The sequence below is a fragment of the Bombina bombina genome, chromosome 6, assembly GCF_027579735.1.
Source record: "Bombina bombina isolate aBomBom1 chromosome 6, aBomBom1.pri, whole genome shotgun sequence".
Classification (NCBI taxonomy): Eukaryota; Metazoa; Chordata; class Amphibia; order Anura; family Bombinatoridae; genus Bombina; species Bombina bombina.
This window is the reverse complement of record NC_069504.1, coordinates 749,179,147-749,202,722: the sequence shown is the minus strand read 5'-3', so window position 1 is coordinate 749,202,722 and position 23,576 is coordinate 749,179,147. Positions and strand designations below refer to the sequence as shown.

General features: G+C 39.9%; 1 protein-coding gene across 1 annotated transcript in view; it reads right to left on the bottom strand.

The window, feature by feature from the left end:
* The window catches only part of CDC37 (cell division cycle 37, HSP90 cochaperone), a 41,139-nt gene that overhangs the window by 5,058 nt on the left and 12,505 nt on the right, over positions 1 to 23,576 (bottom strand). Inside the window, exons 5-8 of the mRNA XM_053718014.1 lie at positions 8,558 to 8,673; positions 6,158 to 6,280; positions 4,812 to 4,994; positions 4,097 to 4,168 (exon numbers count right to left, since the gene is read on the bottom strand). Of these exons, the coding sequence (XP_053573989.1) occupies positions 4,097 to 4,168; positions 4,812 to 4,994; positions 6,158 to 6,280; positions 8,558 to 8,673 (494 nt within the window). The remainder of the gene's footprint in view (positions 1 to 4,096; positions 4,169 to 4,811; positions 4,995 to 6,157; positions 6,281 to 8,557; positions 8,674 to 23,576) is intronic.

Here is a 23,576-nt window from a genome sequence, read left to right as displayed (position 1 = left end):
AGATAAGTGGGCAGTCTGCAGGGGTTTAGATACAAGGTAATTAGAGTAAAAAGTGTATTAATATAACAGTATTGGTTATGCAAACCTGGGGAATGGGTAATAAAGGGATTAGCTATCTTTTTAAACAATAACAAGTTACTTATCTTCAACAGCTGAACGACAATGTTAAGTGCTAAGGGCAGCAGTGCCTTTGGTTACTGTGTTTAATTAATCCTTTTGTGAATTTTGGGAGTCAGAACCCAGAAGGCAACACAATTTAAGCCTTTCTAACTAATTTTTATTTAAAATTCCCTTTTTGTCCACTGCTTTACTTTTAGATTCAGGATGGTCTTTAAAAGGGAATCCTGTCATTCATATAAGGGGTTTCATGTCCTTATAACGGTTCTTTGATTGCCATAGTAACAACGATCACTTCCACGCAGGTTTGTTCACTTATTTAAAGGGACATGAAACTCAAATTTTTTCTTTCATGAATTAGACAGAACATGCAATTTTAAACAACTTTCCAATTTACTTCTATTATCCAATTTGTTTTGTTCTTTTGGTATCCTTTGCTGAAAAGCTTACATAGGTAGGCTTAGAAGCTGCTGATTGGTGGCTGCACATATGTGCCTCATGTTATTGGCTCACCCATGTGTTGTTTCTTCAACAAAAGAAAAACAATAGAATGAAGCAAATTCGAGATCAGAAGTAAATGGGAAAGATGTTTAACATTGTATGTTCTATCTCAATCATAAATAAAAATAAAAATGTTATGCTTACCTAATAAATTTATTTATTTCTTGACACGGTAAGTCCACGGATCATCTAATTACTATTGGGAATATCACCCCTGCCCAGCAGGAGGCAGCAAAGAGCACCACAGCAAAGCTGTTAAATATCACCTCCCTTCCCTCCCACCCCAGTCATTCGACCAAAGTAAAGTAGAGAAAGGAAGCAACAAGGTGCAGAGGTGTCTGAAGTTTATAACATACTAACACAACCTGTCTAAATAACAGGGCGGGCCGTGGACTCATCGTGTCAAGAAAGAAATACATTTATCAGGTAAGCATACAGTTTGTTTTCTTTCTTTCTAATGAAACGATGAGTCCACGGATCATCTAATTACTATTGGGAATCAATACCCAAGCTAGAGTACACAGATGATAAAGGAGGGACAAGACAGGAAACCTAAATGAAAGGCACCACTGCTTGAAGAACCTCTCTCCCAAAAGAGGCCTCAGTCGAGGCAAAAGACAAATTTATAGAAGATTGAAAAAGTGTGAAGAGAGGACCAAGTTGCAGCCATGCAAATGTGTTCCATAGAGGCTTCATCTTTGAATACTAAGGAAGAGGAAACAACCCTCGTAGAATGACCCGTTACTCCCTCAGGAGGCTGCTGTTCAACAGTTTCATAGGCAAAGCCAATGATACTCTTCAGCCACAAAGAAAGAGAAGCAGCCGTAGCTTTCTGTCCCTTACGTTAAACAGAAGACTGACGAAACTCCTTAGTCGCCTGTAATAAGAATTTTAGTGCACGTACCACGTCCAGATTGTGTAGAAACCGTTCCTCCTGAGAAGAAGGATTAGGACACAAGGAAGGAACAACAATCTCCTGATTAATGTTCCGGTCTGAAACTATTTTAGGGAGAAACCCTAATTTAGTAAATAAAGCCAACCTTATCTGATGAAGAATAGGGTAAGGGGACTCATACTGTAATGCCGAGAGCTCTGACATTCTACGAGTAGAAGAATAGCAACAAGAAATAAAAACTTCCCAAGATAACAACTTAATATCTAAGGAATGCATAAGATCCAACGGAGCCCCTTGAAGAACTTTAAGAACTAAAAAAGGACTCCAGGAAGGAGTAACTGGTTTGAACACAGGTCTGAGCCTAACCAAGGCCTGACAAAACGATTGCACGTCTGGGATATCCCCAGACGCTTACGTAACAAAATAGAGAAGGCAGATATTTGACCCTTTAGGGGCCAATAAACCCTTCTGCAAACCTTCTCGGAGAAAAAACAGAATTCTAGGAATCCCAACTCTACTCCAAGAGTAGCCTTTGGATTCACACTGATATAGCTATCTTCTGGTAAATATTTCTCGTGGTCTCAATGACCGAGTCCGAAAATTCACGCTTGGATAAAATTAAGCGTTCAATCTCCAAGCCGTCAGACTCTGAGAAACTAGATTTGTATGAAGGAAGGCCCATAAAAATAGAAGGTTCCAAGGTGGAAGAGATTACATGTCCACCAGGTCTGCATACCAAACCCTGCAAGACCATGCCAGTGCAATGAGGATTACCGACGCCCTCTCCTGCTTGATTCAAGCAATGACCCGAGGAAAAAAAGTGAATGGAGACAATAGGTATGTTAGACTGAAATTCCAAGGTACCGCTAGAGCGTCTCTCAGTACCGCCTGAGGGTCCCTAGAGCTCGACCCGTACCTTGGGAGCTTATTATTCTGCCGAGTTGCCATGAGATCCAACTCTGGCTGACCCCATTTGAGAATCAGGCTGGAAAACACTTCCGGATGGAGCTCCCACTCCCCCGGGTGAAAGGTCTGCCTGCTCAGGAAATCTGCAACAGCAATTGTGGGTCTCTGCCCACAAAATGCTCTTGGTTACCTCTATCATGGCCAAGGAGCTCCTAGCTCCTCCCTGATGGTTGATGAAAACCACTGAGACTAAATTGTCAGACTGGAACCTGAAGAACCGGGCCGAAGTTAACTGAGACCAGGCCAGGAGAGCATTGAAGATTGCTCTCAGTTCCAGAATGTTTATGGGAAGCACACACTCCGACTGAGCTGAGCTTTTAGAGAGCCTCCCAGAAGGCTGGCAACTGTTGTTAAGTTCACCCAAGAGGTTCTGCGAAAGCAGGATTCCACTGCCTGCACATGCTAAACTGCAGAGGTCTGAGATGGAAACGGATGACTGGGATGATGTCCATTGCCGCTACCATCAGCCTGATTACCTCCATGCACTAAGCCACTGATGGCAGAGGAGAGGACTGAAGTGCTAGGCAAGAATCAAAAAGCTTTGATTTCCTCACTGTCAGAAAAATCTTCATTGATAAGGAATCTATTATGGTTCCCAAGAAAATCACCTTTGTAATTGGAACTAAGGAACACTTTTCCAAATTCATCTTCCATCTGTGAGACCGCAGGAAAGATAACATTTCCATGTGAGATCTTGCTTGTTGAAAGGAAGACGCTTGAACTAGAATGTCAGATAAGGTGACAATGCAATGCCCTGTAATCAGAGCACCGCTAGCAGAGATTCCAGGACCTTTGAGGAGGTCATATTATAAGTCAAGCCGCCGGGAGAAGTGAAACCACATGAGTCTTTTTTGTTTTCTAACATTCCTCAGCCCCAGTGCCTGCCATAACATACTGCCATTATATCTTCCCCATAACATATAGGAGAAAAACTGTGTGTCCCATAGTGAATAAAGTGCCCACTTTTTCCTGTTGTACCCAGAAAAATAAAGTCAGCACTTACCTCCTAAATCTGCCAGGCAGCATGGCAGCTCAATAGGTTTGAGAGGTCTTCTCCTTCAAAGGGACCTGTGGAAAAAGGAGATAAAGGCTGAGTAATCTTACTCAGGCTTTCAGTATTAGGGCAGCATTAACTATATGGGAGGCGCAGTGAGAATTATGTCCCACAAGTTCCCATTGCTCTAAAGCCACCACTGCTCTACTGAAGAGACTGATATGACTATTGCTACACCCTAGAACAAAGCAGCACAATCTTGCACTACTTAAAAAATAATAAAATCTTGCTTGAAGAATCTTTTCTAACACCTACCTTTACTACTTCCTTGCTGTAACATAGGCAAAGAGAATGACTGGGGTGGGAGGGAAGGAAGGGAGGTGATATTTAACAGCTTTTCTGTGGTGCTCTTTGCCGCCTCCTGCTGGGCAGGAGTGATATTCCCAATAGTAATTAGATGATCCGTGGACTCATCGTGTCATTAGAAAGAAATAGAGTTATGTACCTTTAACCTTGTGCTATTCGGGATGAATAAATACATGTTTGTTGTAGCCTAATAGATGAGGGGAATAAACCAGTTTAAAGAAAACAAAATGTGACAACAAAATAAAAGTTCAACTTACTGTTGGATCCATTTTACTGATTGTATCTTGTAACAACTGAATATCTTTGGAATCAAAGCATTTCTGAAGCTCCTATGAAAATAAGTGAAATGCAATAGCAAAAGTATTACTCATTATCTATGAAGACCTCTAGTAGGCTGCTCCTAGCTAATATCTGTGCAAATTACATTGAATTCTAGTTACAACAGGAAAGTTTTTAAAATTTAAAAAAGGTATTGCCATCCCTCCCTCTCTCGCTGTATAGGACTAGCATATGCAAATAGGTAGAAATAGATTGACTAGCAGGTTATTGGCAAATGCAAACAAAATCTTACATATAAAACATGAATCATAATGTGCACTGCTACCAAAATTACCTGTATATGGCAATTCTTTCTAAAATATATTATGTAAAATCCTGCACATAATACTACAACTTTAGATACTCATAGAAGCTAATTATTATGTTAAAACAGTAGCTTAGTTACTTGGTGGTAGCTAAATCTTAGCAACCTTTAGGTACAATTACGAGTATAATGGATTTAAAATTTGATTTAATATATGAACATAAGGAGTTTAGATCAAGGAACTGTCCTTGAACATACTAGGCGTTTAAAGTGATACATGAAACAGATATTTGTATTAGCAGCTCTTGATATAGTGATACTTTTGCAACTAGAAGGTCCATCAAGCACAACATGTTTTAAAAAGGCTGTAAAGCAGTGAGGCAACTTACTGGTGGTAGTGTTTCATAAACCTCTACAGGGTCTAGTCCACCTGGGCCCAGTCTTTTTTTCCGTTCTTCTTCCTCGTACTCTTTCATAGCTTTCTCTATCCTGATTTTGGCTCTCTCCCTAACTCGTTCTTTGAAAGAGTCCAGCTCATCATTGAAAGCATCCATATACTGCTGGTCAGCCGTCTAAAGAAAAGTGGATAATTGCAATAAAGCCTGATCATAATAACCTTGGGTTAAAGGGCAAGGCCTGGATACTACTAGAGTTCCAAAGTGGTCACTAGCAGACAATAGCGGGCAAGGGTGGACTACAGGAAAATGTATTAGTAACACTTGTGGTGTGACCAACTCCCCAAATCTTATATTCCTACAGTCACTTTTTAAAGCCATAGAAAGGGGATTAAAAGGATATTAAACACTAAACAAATGCTTGATAGAATGATGCATTTAAAGAAAAGAATAATCTGATGTAGATGTATTTTTTTTTTAAAGTTTTATTAGTTGTAACAAAATAAGTGTAAAGGTTTAGTGTCTATAAAACAATGGGAGCTGCCATGTTGTAGCTTAGGTTGCTTTTTCAGCTGTGGCCAAGTAGGGACAGTTATAAATAGACCCCTAGAGTGTGCAGCCGATGGCTGTGTGGAATATAACAGTGTTCTGCACCTCCATGACTAACAGGAACTGAAATGCTCACAATTTAAAGGGACATTAAACACTAAATTCATGCTAGATAGAACGATGCATTCAAAGAAAAGATTAGTCCATGACTAACATGCAGATGTATTTTTTAAAGTTTCATTAGTTGTTGAAAACGTGACAAAATAAGTGTAAAGTTTTAGTATCTATAAAACACTGGGAGCTGCCATGTTGTAACTTGTGTTACCTTCTCTGCTGTGGCCAATTAGGGTCAGTTATAAATAGGTCACTAGTGCGGCAGCCAATGGTTGTGCTGGATTTAACAGTGTTCTGCACTTCCATTTCTAACAGGAACTGAAAAGCTCACAATTTCAGAATGGAATTACAGGCAAAGAGGACAAAATAAATAATGAAAGTATATTGCAGAGTTGTTTTATATATAAAATGATAAATTGTATATTACCATCTAAAAGTGTTTAATGTCCCTTTAAGAATAGAATTACAGAAAAAGGAGACAAAATAAATAATGAAACTATATTGTAGATTTTTTTAATATATACGATTTATCATTTTATATATGTTTAATTTCCCTTTAAGAAAAAGCCACATTGGTAATGGAGGGAATGGATAAAACTGCTATGCGGTTATCTAGGTGTTCTAGACAAAAATAAGATTTATTAGTAAATCCATCAAAATGTATTGAAGACTTTTACCCTTATCTTGGAGAAGAATTGCCTGAAACAAGCTCGGGGATCAACTTTCAGGCTTTTGGCCAATTCCAGAATAAACTGCATAACTATAGTTTGATGAGCGACCTGCTCCATGAGAGCATGTTTCTAAATGTAAAAAAAGAAAAAAAAATACAGTTTTATTTTACTCAAATTAAAAATGACGATTTTTTGCAGAAAGCTACAGATTAAAGTATCATAATCTAGAGTCACAAAAAAGACCACTGCAATGATATAGTTGTCACTAAGCATGTTTTAATTTACACTGTAAGGCTAATACATTCAATCCTCACATACAATGACACAAGCAACACAGTACACTCCAAATTATTGTGCATAAATGTTAAAGGGGAAAAAAAAAATTAAATCAGCCCCTACATTCTTTAAAAGGATAGAAAGGTCAAAACTGAAAATGTACATGGGTGAATTTCAATTTTAAATAGAATCATTTTTGCAATATAATTCAATTAGCAAAAATGCTTCTAGTAAAAGATATTACTGTTTCCCAGCAGCATACGCAAATATCCTGCGAGGGCCCTTGCACCATTTTTCAAACACCACAACTTCTCAGGGAATTAGCAGTGGCTTATATGACAACAATGACGTGTCCATAGGCACAATACACACCACCCCCAGCTCTTTGAATACTGTTGCATGGCCCTTACACAATGTGTGTTTGCCACTGAAAAACAGCAATCATTTTTACTAGAAGCCTATTTATTTTAAATAAAGCAGCAAAAATGCTTCTATAAAAGAATTAAATGCACCTGTGCACATTTCAATTTTGACCTTTCTATCCCTTTAACTCTGTGTACAACCAAAACACTTGCCTATCTCTCATCCAAACTTGTGCACCAGAGTGTATGCACCAGTCACCAGCTGCATACTGGGGCTTTTATGTTCCTTTAATACTCATTACAAATTAACACAGATGCTTACACTTGGTATTTTATTAATATGGATTATTGTGCATTCCATTTTATTTCATTTCATGTACTCAACTGATTATACCTGTGTATAATAACTAATAAACTATTTCTGTATATTACACCCTGTATTAAAGGGATATGAAATTCAAAATGTTTCTTTCATGATCAGATAGAGCATACCATTTTTAAATAACTTTCAATTCACTACTGGGAGCTAGCTGAACACATCGGGTAGCCAATGAAAAAAAGGCATATATGTGCAGCCACCAATCAGCAGCTAGCTCCTAAGCCTACAAAGCTACGCCTTTCAACAAATGATACCAAGAGAACAAAACAAATTAGACAATAGAAGTAAACTGGAAAGTTATTTAAAATTGTATGATCTAGCTAAATCATGAAGGAAACATTTATGCTTTTATATCCCTTTAAAGATCTGTCTATTTTTACACTACACTATAAGTAATTTTGTGCATGTGCGTTAAGATATATTCCTATTCCATTAAAACAAACAGCTTGTTGGACTACAGGTAGATCAATTCCTACTGTTAAATAATAGCTGCAGTGCATAACTATAACCATCACTACTAATACAGTTCTATCCAGCAACATGAACTATAGATTTGTAGTGTATTTCATAAACTATCAAAAGCATGTGTGCAATATACAATATATTCTGTTAAAGGGATACAAAATCCAAATTTCTTCTTTCATGATTTAGATAGCGCATACCCATTTTAAACAACTTTCCAATTTATTTCTAAATGATCAATTGTGCTTTTCTCTCTTTGTATCCTTTATTGAAGGAGCAACAATGCACTACTGGGCGTTAGCAGTACACATCCAAAAGCCAATGACAACAGGCAAATATGTTCAGCCACAAATCAATAACTAAATCTCAGCTTCTAAGCCTACCTAGGTATGCTATACAATAAAATATACCAAAAGAACAAAGCAAATTCGATTTTAGAAGTAAATTAGAAAGTTGTTTAAAAACTTATGCTCTAACTGAATCACGAAAGAGAGAATTGGGGTGTCATGTCCCTTTAAGTTATCACTGTCAAAATAACGGTTTACATGCATTTGCCTTTCTAGCAAAATTATGCGGGGGATGCAGCAGTAATAACTTGAAATAAATGCACATGAAGGCAACCTACAGCAATTACTTCAATAGGTTCTATGCACATTATGTTATTACTGCTAGAATTATTTAACAGGAGCATTTTTCAAAATAATTACGGAATGGTAAGAGAGAGGTACCCTGGCTTTCTCCCCCTTAAGCGTTTGCCAATAACAATACAATTCTGTATCAGAAAGGGATAAAGCTATTAAGATATCCATTAGGTATCATAAACATGATAAAACATGCATTTCATAAAAACACCCCACAAAAAATATAGTCGGATGCATAGCTGCACTATCACATTTTAGGAATAAATGTACTGTTGATAGAACTTACCTCCTCCACTTCTAAATCAATGCACCATATAACAAGATAATTAGCAGTCTCTTCACATACTAGGTGAGGGTTATCAGATAAATATTTTTGACTGTCATCCCAGCGGTGTAGCATTCCTAAGTAATAAGTAGGGAGAAGAATAAAAACAAAACCAAAACAGATTACCACACAATATAAAACCCCTCATTAATATTTAACATAAACTTATGATGACCAAAGAAAAATCGACAAAAAGACAATTATAAAATTGATGAAAGGTCAGAGGGCCCTGCCCATAAACTGCCATCTGATGAAGAGGGGTAGGGATTCACCTTCTAAAAAAGGTGGCCGACAGGACATGTGGGCTCTATAATTTATATGATAAAGGGAGAATATCTGAGTTGAGAAAATAGACAGATAACTGCATCCCTGAATAACAAAATGGATGCTTACCTGATAAATTATTTTCTTTTAGGATGATGACACTCCACAAAGCCTTGACGTGTGGGATAGAATTCCCACCACTAGGAGGAGGCAAAGAACCCCAATAACAAGAGCATGTAATCCCTCCCAACTCCCAGTTTGTTCTTTGCCTCCTAGGAGTGAAGGTGAAGATAGAGGTGTTTCAGTTTGTCAAATTTGGATTATTTTATGGGAGCTCAGACCTATTACCCCTTGGACATACTATTTCAGAAGAAAGGAGTATAGAAGTGTCAGGTTATGAGCACATTATCTCCCTATGGGATTTCAGCTATAACTACCCTCAGGTGTTGTACGGACATATCCATTTGCCTCTTCCTATGGGATTCAAGGTACTTGCCTTTCATATCCTCTGCTGTTACCTGTACACCACTGGATACAGCTGCAGATTTCCTGGTAAGCTCAGTGGAGGGGTGATTCTTTCAGGTAAGTGACTCAACTCAGCACTCACGCAGCCCACAGGCTAGACACCCTCTCATAGCAGTTTACACTGGTTTGTTTAGGACTACACATCATTTGCATAGGGTTTAAATAAAAAAATAAAATAAAAGGATTTTTTTAAATTTGGGGTACTGTATCTTTATTTGGGGTACTGTCTCTTGAAGAAACCGCTAAGCGCTGAATTCAGTTAACACTTAGCAGTGGTTGTAAGCAGTTGTAGTTTTATCACCCCAGGGGGCATTTTTATTACAATTTTAATATAAAATAGCAACCTTTGGGACTTTTATGTATTCTGCTTAGTGCGTTACTAGGAGCGCTGAGGGCCATTTCCCTACCGCTTTTTGGTGCTCTTTTCTCCGACTGTCAGCACCAGTAGCCATTGCTGCAGGAATCAAGCACTCTGAAATATTTCTGGAAGATTATTGTATCCTGCTCTCTTTTTATCCCTGGAGGGGGTGAGTAACCTGAATTGCAAGAGCTGTTGAGGGGTGTATAGGGATTTTTATCTATATACACTTTTTTTTTTACTATACCAAGTTCTCTCTGTTTGGGTGTACTGGGGTGCAAGTATTAGGCTTTTCAGCAGTAGCAGATTTTTTCTCTTCTCTGTTTTTGCTTGCATAAATTTTGTTGTACACTGTTATTGTTATTTGAAACAGAAAACGGTATATTTATAGAACCTAGCTTTCCTGTCTCTGCTGTTATTATGTTTGTTGCTTCAGAGGGTAGATTTTCTACATCTCTGCAATTCCTATGTGCACTTTGCAAAACTTTACCAGTATAATAGTTGTATACCTCATATTATGTTTGTTGCTTCAGAGGGTAGATTTTCTGAACATACATCTCTGCAATTCCTATGTGCACTTTGCAAAACTTTACCAGTATAATAGTTGTATACCTCATCTCAAGCATGTAAATCAGCCTGCAGCCATTGTTCCCACCAAGGGTTTACGTCCTGCTCCTGTATATATTACTCAAGGAGCAGATTTTACCCTTGAATTTAAAAACAATCTACGCCAGACTATGAGTTTTTGGCAACTTTCCCCAGACCAAGTAAGCGTAAACGCAAATCTGCGGAAACAAAACGAATGACAAGCCTGTAAATTGGTTTTCAAAGCTCCTCCGAAGGCTCTTGAAGTTTTTTAGGTTCCAAATTTGGTCACAGACATAATTTCTAAAGGATAAAAGAAACCTGGTATAACATTCACTCCATCTTCCAGTTTTAAAAAGGTGTACCCAATACCAGATCAGAACATGAAATTATGGGAATCCATTCCCAAGGTCGATGAAGCCATTTCAACATTGGCTAAACCTTTGGGGTTCTTTGCCTACTCCTAATGGTGGTAATTCTATCCCACATGTAACCACAGCCGTAACTCTCTCTGGAGGCTGCTTTGTGGACTCTCATCATCATATGACAAAAAAGAAAATTTATGCTTACCTGATAAATTTATTTCTTTTTGGACACAATGATTCCACGGATCATCTTAATTACTAATGATATATTCACCTCCTGGTCAGCAGGAGGAGGCAAAGAGCACCACTGCAGAGCTGTTAAATAGCTCCTCCCTTCCCTCCCACTCCAGTCATTCGACCGAAGTTAGGAAGAGAAAGGAAAAGCCAAGGTGCAGAGGTGTCTGAAGTTTACAAACAATAACCCAGAACCTGTCTAAAAGAACAGGGCGGGCCGTGGACTCATCGTGTCAAAAAATAAATAAATTTATCATCAGGTAAGCATAATTTTTTTCTTTTTTAAGACACCACGGATCATCTTAATTACTAATGGGATTCAATACCCAAGCTAGAGTACACAGATGATACGGGAGGGACAAGACAGGGAACCTAAACGGAAGGCACCACTGCTTGAAGAACCTTTCTCCCAAAAGCAGCCTCAGCCGAGGCAAAAGAGTCAAATTTGTAGAACTTTGAAAAAGTGTGAAGAGAGGACCAAGAAGTTGCAGCATGGCAAATCTGTTCCACAGAAGCTTCATTTTTGAACACCCATGAGGAAGCAACAGCCCTTGTGGAATGAGCCGTAACTCTCTCTGGAGGCTGCTGTCCAGCAGTCTCATATGCAAAACGTATGATACTCTTCAGCTAAAAAAGAAAGAGAAGTAGCCGTAGCTTTCTGTCCCTTACGTTTTCCTGAGAAAACCACAAACAAAGAAGAAGACTGACGAAAGTTCTTAGTCGCCTGCAGGTAAAACGAACGCACGGACCACGTCCAAATTGTGCAGAAGTCTTTCCTTCTGAGAAGAAAGATTAGGACACAAGGAAGGAACAACAATCTCCTGATTAATGTTCCGATCAGAAACAACTTTAGGAAAAAATCCTAATTTAGTACGTAAAACTACCTTATCTGAATGGAAAATAAGATAAGGAGACTCATACTGTAATGCAGAGAGCTCCGACACTCTCCGAGCAGAAGAAATAGCAACAAGAAATAAAACTTTCCAAGATAACAACTTAATATCTAAGGAATGTATAGGCTCAAACGGAGCCCCTTTAAGAACTTTGAGAACCAAATTAAGACTCCATGGAGGAGTAACTGGTTTGAACACAGGCCTGATCCTGACAGAATGCTTGTACATCTGGAACATCCGCCAGATGTTTGTGTAACAAAATAGATAAGGCCGAGATTTGCCCCTTTAGTGAACTCGTCGATAAACCTTTCTCCAAATCGTCTTGGAGAAAGGACAAAATTCTAGGAATCCTAACTCTACTCCATGAGTAGCCCTGGGATTCACACCAATAGAGATATTTACGCAAAATCTTATGGTATATCCTTCTAGTAAACATGCTTACAAGCCTGAATCATGGTCTCTATGACAGTCAGAAAAACCCAGCTTGGATAAAATTAAGCGTTCAATCTCCAAGCAGTCAGCTTCAGAGAAACTAGATTTGGATGAAGGAAGGGCCCCTTTATCAGAAGGTCTTTCCTCAATGGAAGTCTCCAAGGTGGTAGAGATGTCATCTCCACCAGATCTGCATACCAAATACTGTGAGGCCAGGCTGGTGCTATGAGGATCACTGAGGCCCCTTCCTGTTTGATTCAAGCAATTACTCGAGGAAGAAGAGCAAAACTGAGGAAACAGGTATGCTAGATTGAAGGTCCAAGGGGCCGCCAGCGCATCTATTAGTTCCGCCTGGGGTTCCCTGGATCTCGACCCGTATCTCGGGAGCTTGGCATTCTGTCGCGATGCCATGAGATCTAATTCCGGCTGACCTCACTTGAGAATCACACTGTAGAACACTTCCGGATGGAATTCCCACTCCCCCGGATGAAAGGTCTGCCTGCTCAGGAAATCCGCCTCCCAGTTGTCCACCCCTGGGATATGGATCGCCGATGGCCAACAAGAGTGGGCTTCAACCCACTGGATTATTTTGGTTACCTCATTGCTAAGGAACTCCTCGTTCCTCCCTGATGATTGATGTAAGCCACTGAAGTTATGTTGTCCGACTGGAACCTGATAAACCGGAGTGAGGCTAACCAGGGCCAGGCCAGAAGGGCATTGAAGATTGCTCTTAGTTCTAGAATGTTTATAGGAACAACAGACTCTGACCCTGAGCCTTTAGGGAGCCCCAGACTGCTCCCCACCCCAGAAGGCTGGCGTCTGTTGTCACAATCACCCAAGATGGTCTGCGAAAGCAGGTTCCCTGGGAGAGATGATCCAGAGACAACCACCATTGAAGAGAGTCCCTTGTCTCCTGCTCCAGAGTTATTCGAGGAGACAAGTCTGCATAATCTCTGATCCATTGCCTGAGCATGCTTAACTGCAGAGGTCTGAGATGGAAGCGAGCAAACGGGATGATGTCCATTGCCGCCACCATCAGTCCGATTAACTCCATGCACTGAGCCACTGACGGCCGAGGAGTGGACTGAAGGACTAGACAAGTATCGATAATCTATGATTTCCTGACTTCTGTCGGAAAAATTTTCATAGACAGGGAGTCTATTATGGTTCCCAAGAAGATGACCCTTGTGTCTGGAACTAGTGAACTCTTTTCCAAATTTACCTTCCACCCATGAGTTCTTAGGAAAGATAACACTATGTCGGTGTGGGATCTTGCTTGTTGAAAAGATGGCGCCTGGACTAGAATGTCGTCCAGATAAGGCGCAACCCCAATGCCCTGTGACCGAAGTACCGCCAACAGAGACCCTAGAACCTTTGTGAAAATTCTGGGAGCAGTGGCCAGGCCGAAAGGAAGAGACACGAACTGGAAGTGTTTGTCCTGGAAGGCAAACCTTAGGAACTTGTGATGATCCCTGTGAATAGGGACATGTAGGTACGCATCCTTTAAATCCACAGTTGTCATAAATTGACCCTCCTGGATTAAGGGAAGAATGGAACGGATAGTTTCCATCTTAAAGGACGGAACCCTTAGAAATTTGTTTAGACTCTTGAGATCTAAAATTGGTCTGAAGATTCCCTCATTTTTGGGAACCACGAATAGATTGGAATAAAAACCCCGACCCTGTTCCAGTACTGGAACAGGAACAATCACTCCGAGGGCGCCTCTATTTTTGTCTAGTTTGCAGATAATCTTGAAAGAAGAAACCTGCCTCTGGGAGGAAAACTTTTGAACTCTAGTTTGTATCCCTGGGACACAATCTCTATTGCCCAGGGATCCTGAACATCCCGAACCCAAACCTGAGTGAAGAAAGAAAACCTGCACCATACTAGATCCGGTCCCGGATCGGGGACACGCCCTTCATGCCGTCTTGGATTCAATAGCAGGCTTTTTGGATTGCTTTCCCTTAGTCCAAGACTTGTTAGGCCTCCATGCCGGTTTCGGTTGTTCTTGCTTAGAGGAGGAATAGGAAGAGCTTCCTTTGAGATTTCGAAAGGAACGAAAATTACTCTGTCGTCCTTTCTGTTTGTTTCTCTTATCTTGAGGGAGATGACCCTTACCTCCCATGATAGCTGAGATAATCTCATTTAGACTAGGCCCAAACAAATTCTTCCCCTTGTAAGGAAGAGCCAGAAGCTTAGACTTAGAAGAAACATCCGCAGACCAAGGCTTTAACCATAAGGCTCTGCGGGCTAGAATAGAGAAGCCCGAAATCTTAGCTCCCAGTTTAATAATTTGAAGGGAAGCATTAGCTAGCTTCAGAACCTTTATCCTGTCTTGGATCTCCTCCAAAGAAGTCTCAGACCTGAGAAACTCAGACAGTGCATCAAACCAATATGCCGCCGCACTAGTGATGGTAGCAATGCACGCAGCTGGCTGCCATTGCAGATCCTGGTGAACATAAATCTTCTTAAGTAGACCCTCTAACTTCTTGTCCATAGGATATTTGAAAGCACAGCTATCCTCTATGGGAATAGTGGTTCTCTTGGCTAAGGTGGAAACTGCCCCTTCCATCTTAGGAACTGTTTGCCAAGCCTCCTTGAAAGAGTCAGCTATGGGAAACATCTTCTTAAAAATAGGAGAGGGAAAAAAGGGTATGCCTGGTCTCTCCCACTCCTTATTAATGATCTTCGAAGCTCGCTTTGGGACTGGAAATACGTCTGAGTAAGAAGGTACCTCGAAATATCTGTCCAATTTACTAGACTTCATAGGGACAACCACTACCGTGGAGTCACAGTCGTCCAAATTAACCAAGACCTCCCTGAGTAACAGGCGGAGGTGTTCTAGTTTAAACCTAAAGCATACAACCTCCGAGTCTGTCAGAGGCAATACACTTTCTGAATCTGAGATCTCACCCTCAGATGCTACAGCAGTATCCTCCTCTTCGTGTCCTGGAGAGGGTACCTCCGAAAATGCAACAATTGCATCAGGACTTACTGAAGCTATGTCTTGTAAAGAAACCCCAGAAGGAACTATTGCAGAAGCGCAGGGCACTGCTTGTGAGGCGGTAAAATTTGGGAAACTTGGGGAGAAAGCTGCGGCATATATTGACCCTCATCATTAGACTCTTGGACAACATCCGCCTTAGAGGAGACTGGCTCTGAAAAAAACTTTCCCCTATAATTCAAAGTCCTTTCAATACATGAAGGACAGAAAAGGATTGGTGGTTCCACATTGGCGTCAAAACATAAAGAGCAAGTGACATCTTGCAAGTCCCCTTGGTCCATGCTTGTTCAAAAATGGCCAAATAGTAAATATTTTTTTTTAAATATATTTGCAAATATTAATTAGAAAAAAACGTTACTGTCTCTTTAAATTCAAATGGTTTCTTTTTCCTGCAAAACGTTCAACTTAGCAAACAAACGTATTAACAAAAAAAATAAAACCTCTGCACCTCAGCAAGCTGCTGAAGTGCTCCTACCTGACCCAAGATCAGTCAATTTTCCCCTCCTTTCAGCTCTAGACGATTCGTTAGTATCAAACAACGATACGCTGCTGAAAAAGGAAATACCGGTTCTGTACTAGCAACGCATGATTGCTCTCAGCATGCGACTCTAGAACAGACCAGTAAATCCTTCCTAATGTCGCATTACCCTCAGCCTTCTCAGAACTGAAGCGCAACTAAAGTGGTGCGCAAACAGGAAGGACCGCCCATCGTGGGCGTTAACCTATGCCAAACTCGTTCTAGATAGAAAAAAAAAAAAAGAGTGAAACCACCAGAGCCATACGTTCCTAACAACACATGTCTGCCTTTAAGCTAAACTCCAGCCCCAGTGCCTGCCAAATAACGCTGCCCAAACACCTTCCGTTCAGGAAAGCTCAATGTCCCAACATAAAGAGCCATCCTCCTTATAGCCCCTTATGTTCAGAGTGTGCTGTGTTTCTGAGTCTTCCTTCAATGTGCCCCAGAAATTAAAGTAGAACTTACCTTAGCTTCTGCCTGGCAGCAAGGCAGCTCTCAGGCTTGAGAGGTCCTCTCCCTCACATCGACCTGAGGAAAATAAAGTGCTGAGTCAACATTTACCTCAGACTGCAGGAAATAGGGCAGCAAGAAAATATGGGAGGCGCAGTGAGATTTATGTCCCACAAGTTCCCATTGCTCTAAAACCACCAAAGCTCTACTGAAGAGACTGGTATGGACTACGGTCACACCCTAGAACAAAGCAGCACAATCTTGCACTACTTTAAAAACATAATTTATGTAAGAACTTACCTGATAAATTCATTTCTTTCATATTAGCAAGAGTCCATGAGCTAGTGACGTATGGGATATACATTCCTACCAGAAGGGGCAAAGTTTCCCAAACCTCAAAATGCCTATAAATACACCCCTCACCACACCCACAAATCAGTTTAACGTATAGCCAAGAAGTGGGGTGATAAGACAAAAGTGCGAAAGCATAAAAAATAAGGAATTGGAATAATTGTGCTTTATACAAAAAAATCATAACCACCACAAAAAGGGTGGGCCTCATGGACTCTTGCTAATATGAAAGAAATGAATGTATCAGGTAAGTTCTTACATAAATTATGTTTTCTTTCATGTAATTAGCAAGAGTCCATGAGCTAGTGACGTATGGGATAATGACTACCCAAGATGTGGATCTTCCACGCAAGAGTCACTAGAGAGGGAGGGATAAAATAAAGACAGCCAATTCCGCTGAAAATAATCCACACCCAAAATAAAGTTTAAATCTTATAATGAAAAAAACTGAAATTATAAGCAGAAGAATCAAACTGAAACAGCTGCCTGAAGCACTTTTCTACCAAAAACTGCTTCAGAAGAAGAAAACACATAAAAATGGTAGAATTTAGTAAAAGTATGCAAATTAGACCAAGTTGCTGCTTTGCAAATCTGATCAACCGAAGCTTCATTCCTAAACGCCCAGGAAGTAGAAACTGACCTAGTAGAATGAGCTGTAATCCTCTGAGGCGGAGTTTTACCCGACTCGACATAGGCATGATGAATTAAAGATTTTAACCAAGATGACAAAGAAATGGCAGAGGCCTTCTGACCTTTCCTAGAACCGGAAAAGATAACAAATAGACTAGAAGTCTTTCGGAAATTCTTAGTAGCTTCAACATAATATTTCAAAGCTCTAACTACATCCAAAGAATGCAATGATTTCTCCTTAGAATTCTTAGGATTAGGACATAATGAAGGAACCACAATTTCTCTACTAATGTTGTTAGAATTCACAACCTTAGGTAAAAATTTAAAAGAAGTTCGCAACACAGCCTTATCCTGATGAAAAATCAGAAAAGGAGACTCACAAGAAAGAGTAGATAATTCAGAAACTCCTTCTAGCAGAAGAGATGGCCAAAAGAAACAAAACTTTCCAAGAAAGTAATTTAATGTCCAATGAATGCATAGGTTCAAACGGAGGAGCTTGTAGGGCCCCCAGAACCAAATTCAAACTCCAAGGAGGAGAAATTGACTTAATGACAGGTTTTATACGAACCAAAGCTTGTACAAAACAATGAATATCAGGATGATTAGCAATCTTTCTGTGAAAAAAAACAGAAAGAGTAGAGATTTGTCCTTTCAAGGAACTTGCAGACAAACCTTTATCCAAACCATCCTGAAGAAACTGTAAAATTCTCGGAATTCTAAAAGAATGCCAGGAAAAATGATGAGAAAGACACCAAGAAATGTAAGTCTTCCAGACTCTATAATATATCTTCCTAGATACAGATTTACGAGCCTGTAACATAGTATTAATCACAGAGTCAGAAAAACCTCTTTGACTAAGAATCAAGCGTTCAATCTCCATACCTTTAAATTTAAGGATTTGAGATCCTGATGGAAAAAAGGACCTTGCGACAGAAGGTCTGGTCTTAACGGAAGAGTCCACGGTTGGCAAGAGGCCATCCGGACAAGATCCGCATACCAAAACCTGTGAGGCCATGCTGGAGCCACCAGCAGAACAAACGAGCATTCCTTCAGAATCTTGGAGATTACTCTTGGAAGAAGAACTAGAGGCAGAAAGAGATAGGCAGGATGATACTTCCAAGGAAGTGACAATGCATCCACTGCTTCCGCCTAAGGATCCCTGGATCTGGACAGATACCTGGGAAGTTTCTTGTTTAGATGAGAAGCCATCAGATCTATTTCTGGAAGTCCCCACATTTGAACAATCTGAAGAAATACCTCTGGGTGAAGAGACCATTCGCCCGGATGTAACGTTTGGCGACTGAGATAATCCGCTTCCCAATTGTCTATACCTGGGATATGAACCGCAGAAACTAGACAGGAGCTGGATTCCGCCAAGACCAGTATTCGAGATACTTCTTTCATAGCCAGAGGACTGTGAGTCCCTCCTTGATGATTGATGTATGCCACAGTTGTGACATTGTCTGTCTGAAAACAAATGAACGATTCTCTCTTTAGAAGAGGCCATGACTGAAGAGCTCTGAAAATTGCACGGAGTTCCAAAATATTGATTGGTAATCTCACCTCCTGAGATTCCCAAACCCCTTGTGCTGTCAGAGACCCCCAAACAGCTCCCCAACCTGTCAGACTTGCATCTGTTGAAATTACAGTCCAGGTCGGAAGAACAAAAGAAGCCCCCTGAACTAAACGATGGTGATCTGTCCACCACGTCAGAGAGTGTCGTACAATCGGTTTTAAAGATATTAATTGAGATATCTTTGTATAATCCCTGCACCACTGGTTCAGCCTACAGAGCTGAAGAGGTTGCATGTGAAAACGAGCAAAGGGGATCGCGTCCGATGCAGCAGTCATAAGACCTAGAATTTCCATGCATAAGGCTACCGAAGGGAATGATTGAGACTGAAGGTAATTTTAGACGTCTCTTGTCTGTCAGAGACAGAGTCATGGACACTGAATCTATCTGGAAACCTAAAAAGGTTACCCTTGTCTGAGGAATCAATGAACTTTTTGGTAAATTGATCCTCCAACCATGATCTTGAAGAAACAACACAAGTCGATTCGTATGAGATTCTGCTAAATGTGAAGACTGAGCAAGTACCAAGATATCGTCCAAATAAGGAAATACCACAATACCCTGTTCTCTGATTACAGACAGAAGGGCACCGAGAACCTTTGTAAAAATTCTTGGAGCTGTTGCTAGGCCAAACGGCAGAGCCACAAACTGGTAATGCTTGTCCAGGAAAGAGAATCTCAGAAACTGAAAGTGATCTGGATGAATCGGAATATGCAGATATGCATCCTGTAAATCTATTGTGGACATATAATGCCCTTGCTGAACAAAAGGCAGGATAGTCCTTATAGTTACCATTTTGAATGTTGGTATCCTTACATAACGATTCAATATTTTTAGATCCAGAATTGGTCTGAAGGAATTCTCCTTCTTTGGTACAATGAAGAGACTTGAATAAAACCCCAGCCCCTGTTCCAGAACTGGAACTGGCATAATTACTCCAGCCAACTCTAGATCTGAAACACATTTCAGAAATGCTTGAGCTTTCGCTGGATTTACTGGGACACGGGAAAGAAAAAATCTCTTTGCAGGAGGCCTTATCTTGAAGCCAATTCTGTACCCTTCTGAAACAATGTTCTGAATCCAAAGATTGTGAATTGAATTGATCCAAATTTCTTTGAAAAAAACGTAATCTGCCCCCTACCAGCTGGGCTGGAATGAGGGCTGTACCTTCATGTGGACTTTGGAGCTGGCTTTGGTTTTCTAAAAGGCTTGGATTTATTCCAGACTGGAGATGGTTTCCAAACTGATACCGCTCCTGTGGGTGAAGGATCAGGCTTTTGTTCCTTATTGTGACGAAAGGAACGAAAACGATTATTAGACCTAAATTTACCTTTAGATTTTTTATCCTGTGGTAAAAAAGTTCCTTTCCCTCCAGTAACAGTTGAGATAATAGAATCCAACTGAGAACCAAATAATTTATTACCCTGGAAAGAAAGGGAAAGCAAAGTTGACTTAGAAGACATATCAGCATTCCAAGTTTTAAGCCATAAAGCTCTTCTAGCTAAAATAGCTAGAGACATATACCTGACATCGACTCTAATGATATCAAAGATGGCATCACAAATAAAGTTATTAGCATGTTGAAGAAGATTAACAATGCTATGAGAATTATGATCTGTTACTTGTTGCGCTAAAGCTTCTAACCAAAAAGTTGAAGCTGCAGCAACATCCGCTAAAAATATAGCTGGTCTAAGAAGATTACCTGAACATAAGTAAGCTTTTCTTAGAAAGGATTCAATCTTCCTATCTAAAGGATCCTTAAAGGAAGTACTATCTGCCGTAGGAATAGTAGTACGTTTAGCAAGAGTAGAGATAGCCCCATCAACTTTAGGGATTTTGTCCCAAAACTCTAATCTGTCAGCTGGCACAGGATATAATTGCTTAAAACGTTTAGAAGGAGTAAATGAATTACCCAAATTATTCCATTCCCTGGAGATTACTTCAGAAATAGCATCAGGGACAGGAAAAACTTCTGGAATAACTACAGGAGATTTAAAAACCTTATTTAAACGTTTAGATTTAGTATCAAGAGGACCAGAATCCTCTATTTCTAATGAAATTAAGACTTCTTTAAGTAAAGAACGAATAAATTCCATTTTGAATAAATATGAAGATTTATCAGCATCAACCTCTGAAACAGAATCCTCTGAACCAGAGGAACCATTATCAGAATCAGAATGATGATGTTCATTTAAAAATGAGAAGTTTTAAAAGACCTTTTACGTTTACTAGAAGGAGGAATAACAGACATGGCCTTCTTAATTGATTTAGAAACAAAATCTCTTATGTTAACAGGAACACTCTGAGAATTAGATGTTGACGGAACAGCAACAGGTAATGTAACATTACTAAAGGAAATATTATCTGCATTAACAAGTTTGTCATGACATTCATTACAAACAACAGCTGGAGGAACAGATACCACAAGTTTACAGCAGATACACTTAACTTTGGTCGATCCAGCACCAGGCAGCGTTTTTCCAGAAGTATCTTCTGACTCAGTGTCAATCTGGGACATCTTGCAATATGTAATAGAAAAAACAACATATAAAGCAAAATTGATCAAATTCCTTAAATGACAGTTTCAGGAATGGGAAAAAATGCCAGTAAACAAGCTTCTAGCAACCAGAAGCAATAAATAAAGAGACTTAAATAATGTGGAGACAATAGTGACGCCCATATTTTTTAGCCAAAATGACGCCACATCCGGAACGCCGACACTTTTGGCGCAAAAAACGTCAAAAATGACGCAACTTCCGGCGACACGTATGACGCCGGAAACAGAAAAAACATTTTTTTGCGCCAAAAAAGTCTGCGCCAAGAATGACGTCATAAAATGAAGCATTTTCAGCCCCCGCGAGCCTAACAGCCCACAGGGAAAAAAGTCAAATTTTAAGGTAAGAAAAAAATTGATTGATTCATATGCATTATCCCAAATATGAAACTGACTGTCTGAAATAAGGAACGTTGAACATTCTGAGTCAAGGCAAATAAATGTTTGAATACATATATTTAGAACTTTATATAAAAGTGCCCAACCATAGCTTAGAGTGTCCCAGAAAATAAGACTTACTTACCCCAGGACACTCATCTACATGTAGTAGAAAGCCAAACCAGTACTGAAACGAGAATCAGTAGAGGTAATGGTATATATAAGAGTATATTGTCAATCTGAAAAGGGAGGTAAGAGATGAATCTCTACGACCGATAACAGAGAACCTAGGAAATAGACCCCGTAGAAGGAGATCATTGAATTCAAATAGGCAATACTCTCCTCACATCCCTCTGACATTCACTGCACGCTGAGACGAAAACCGGGCTCCAACCTGCTGCGGAGCGCATATCTAGCACAAACTTACTTCACCACCTCCATAGGAGGCAAAGTTTGTAAAACTGATTTGTGGGTGTGGTGAGGGGTGTATTTATAGGCATTTTGAGGTTTGGGAAACTTTGCCCCTCCTGGTAGGAATGTATATCCCATACGTCACTAGCTCATGGACTCTTGCTAATTACATGAAAGAAATTAATAAACTCTTGAATAAAGAATCTATACTAACACCTCACATTACCTCTTCCTATCACTAACGTAGGCAAAGAGAATGACTAGGGTGGGAGGAGCTATTTAACAGCTCTGCTGTGGTGCTCTTTGCCTCCTCCTGCTGACCAGGAGGTGAATATCCCATTAGTAATTAAGATGATCCGTGGACTCGTCGTGTCTTAAAAAAAGAAAGTAGTGTTTTTAACATTTGAGTACTTTTAGTGAGGCAATGCAATGGATCCTTTTATTTTAAAGGGGGCACTCCCTTTTGGCTTGTATGGATGTGCATTCGGATCCTTTGTGAGGATCCGACTGCGAAAGTAAACAGTTGCACGCTCCCTTCAGATATCTTTTACAGGAATCAATCAAGCTACAAAGATATGTGCAATCCAGATCTTAGAGTCGGGATCTTGTACAGGTTTCAATCCAGCAATGGAAATATCCAAAGGGAACAAGCGGCTGCTTACTTCTGCATTCAGATCCTCACATAGGATCCTCATGCATATACCTAGTGCCTTGTGAGGGGTAGATATTATTCTTCAAAGCTCCCCCAGTGATTTGTAAAGCTTCTTATAGCCTTGTGACAACAGTGCATACACCACATGCCCTGAAGATTAACTGTTTTCTAAACCCCCACCTGGGAAATTAAAAGACATGAAAACCACATTTTTTTATTTCATGATTCAGATATAACATAGGATTTAAAAAAACAAAAAAAACAAAAAACAACAAACTTTCATCTTAACATCTTTTATCAAATCTGCTTAATTTTCTTGGTATCATTTTTTGAAGGAGCAGCAGCAATGCATTCAATTCTAGCTGAACACATTGGGTGAGCCAATTAAAAGGAGGTGTATATATGTGCAACTACCAATAAGCAGCTAATTCCCAGCAGTGCATTGCAGCCCCTGAGCCTACATAGGTATGTTTTTCAACAAAGGACACCAAGAAAACAAAACAAATTAACAAATATAAGTAAATTGGAAAGCTTTTTAAATGTCCATGCTGTATTTGAATCATAAAAAAAAAAAAAAAGTCTTTGTGTTTTTTGTCCCTTTAAGCTCCGGGACCGGTAGACAGTAATGCAAGGTAATACATCAGCCGCCTATTTCGATTTAATTCACTTCAAAGTTGCAGTTTCCCACCAATAGTGCGGAGAACTACAACAAGGACTTGTTTGTGCATTTAGCTTCATGTAGGCAAGTTGACAAATAATGTGTTCTATCTGACCACCTGGCTAAAATTGTAGTCAATATTAAAA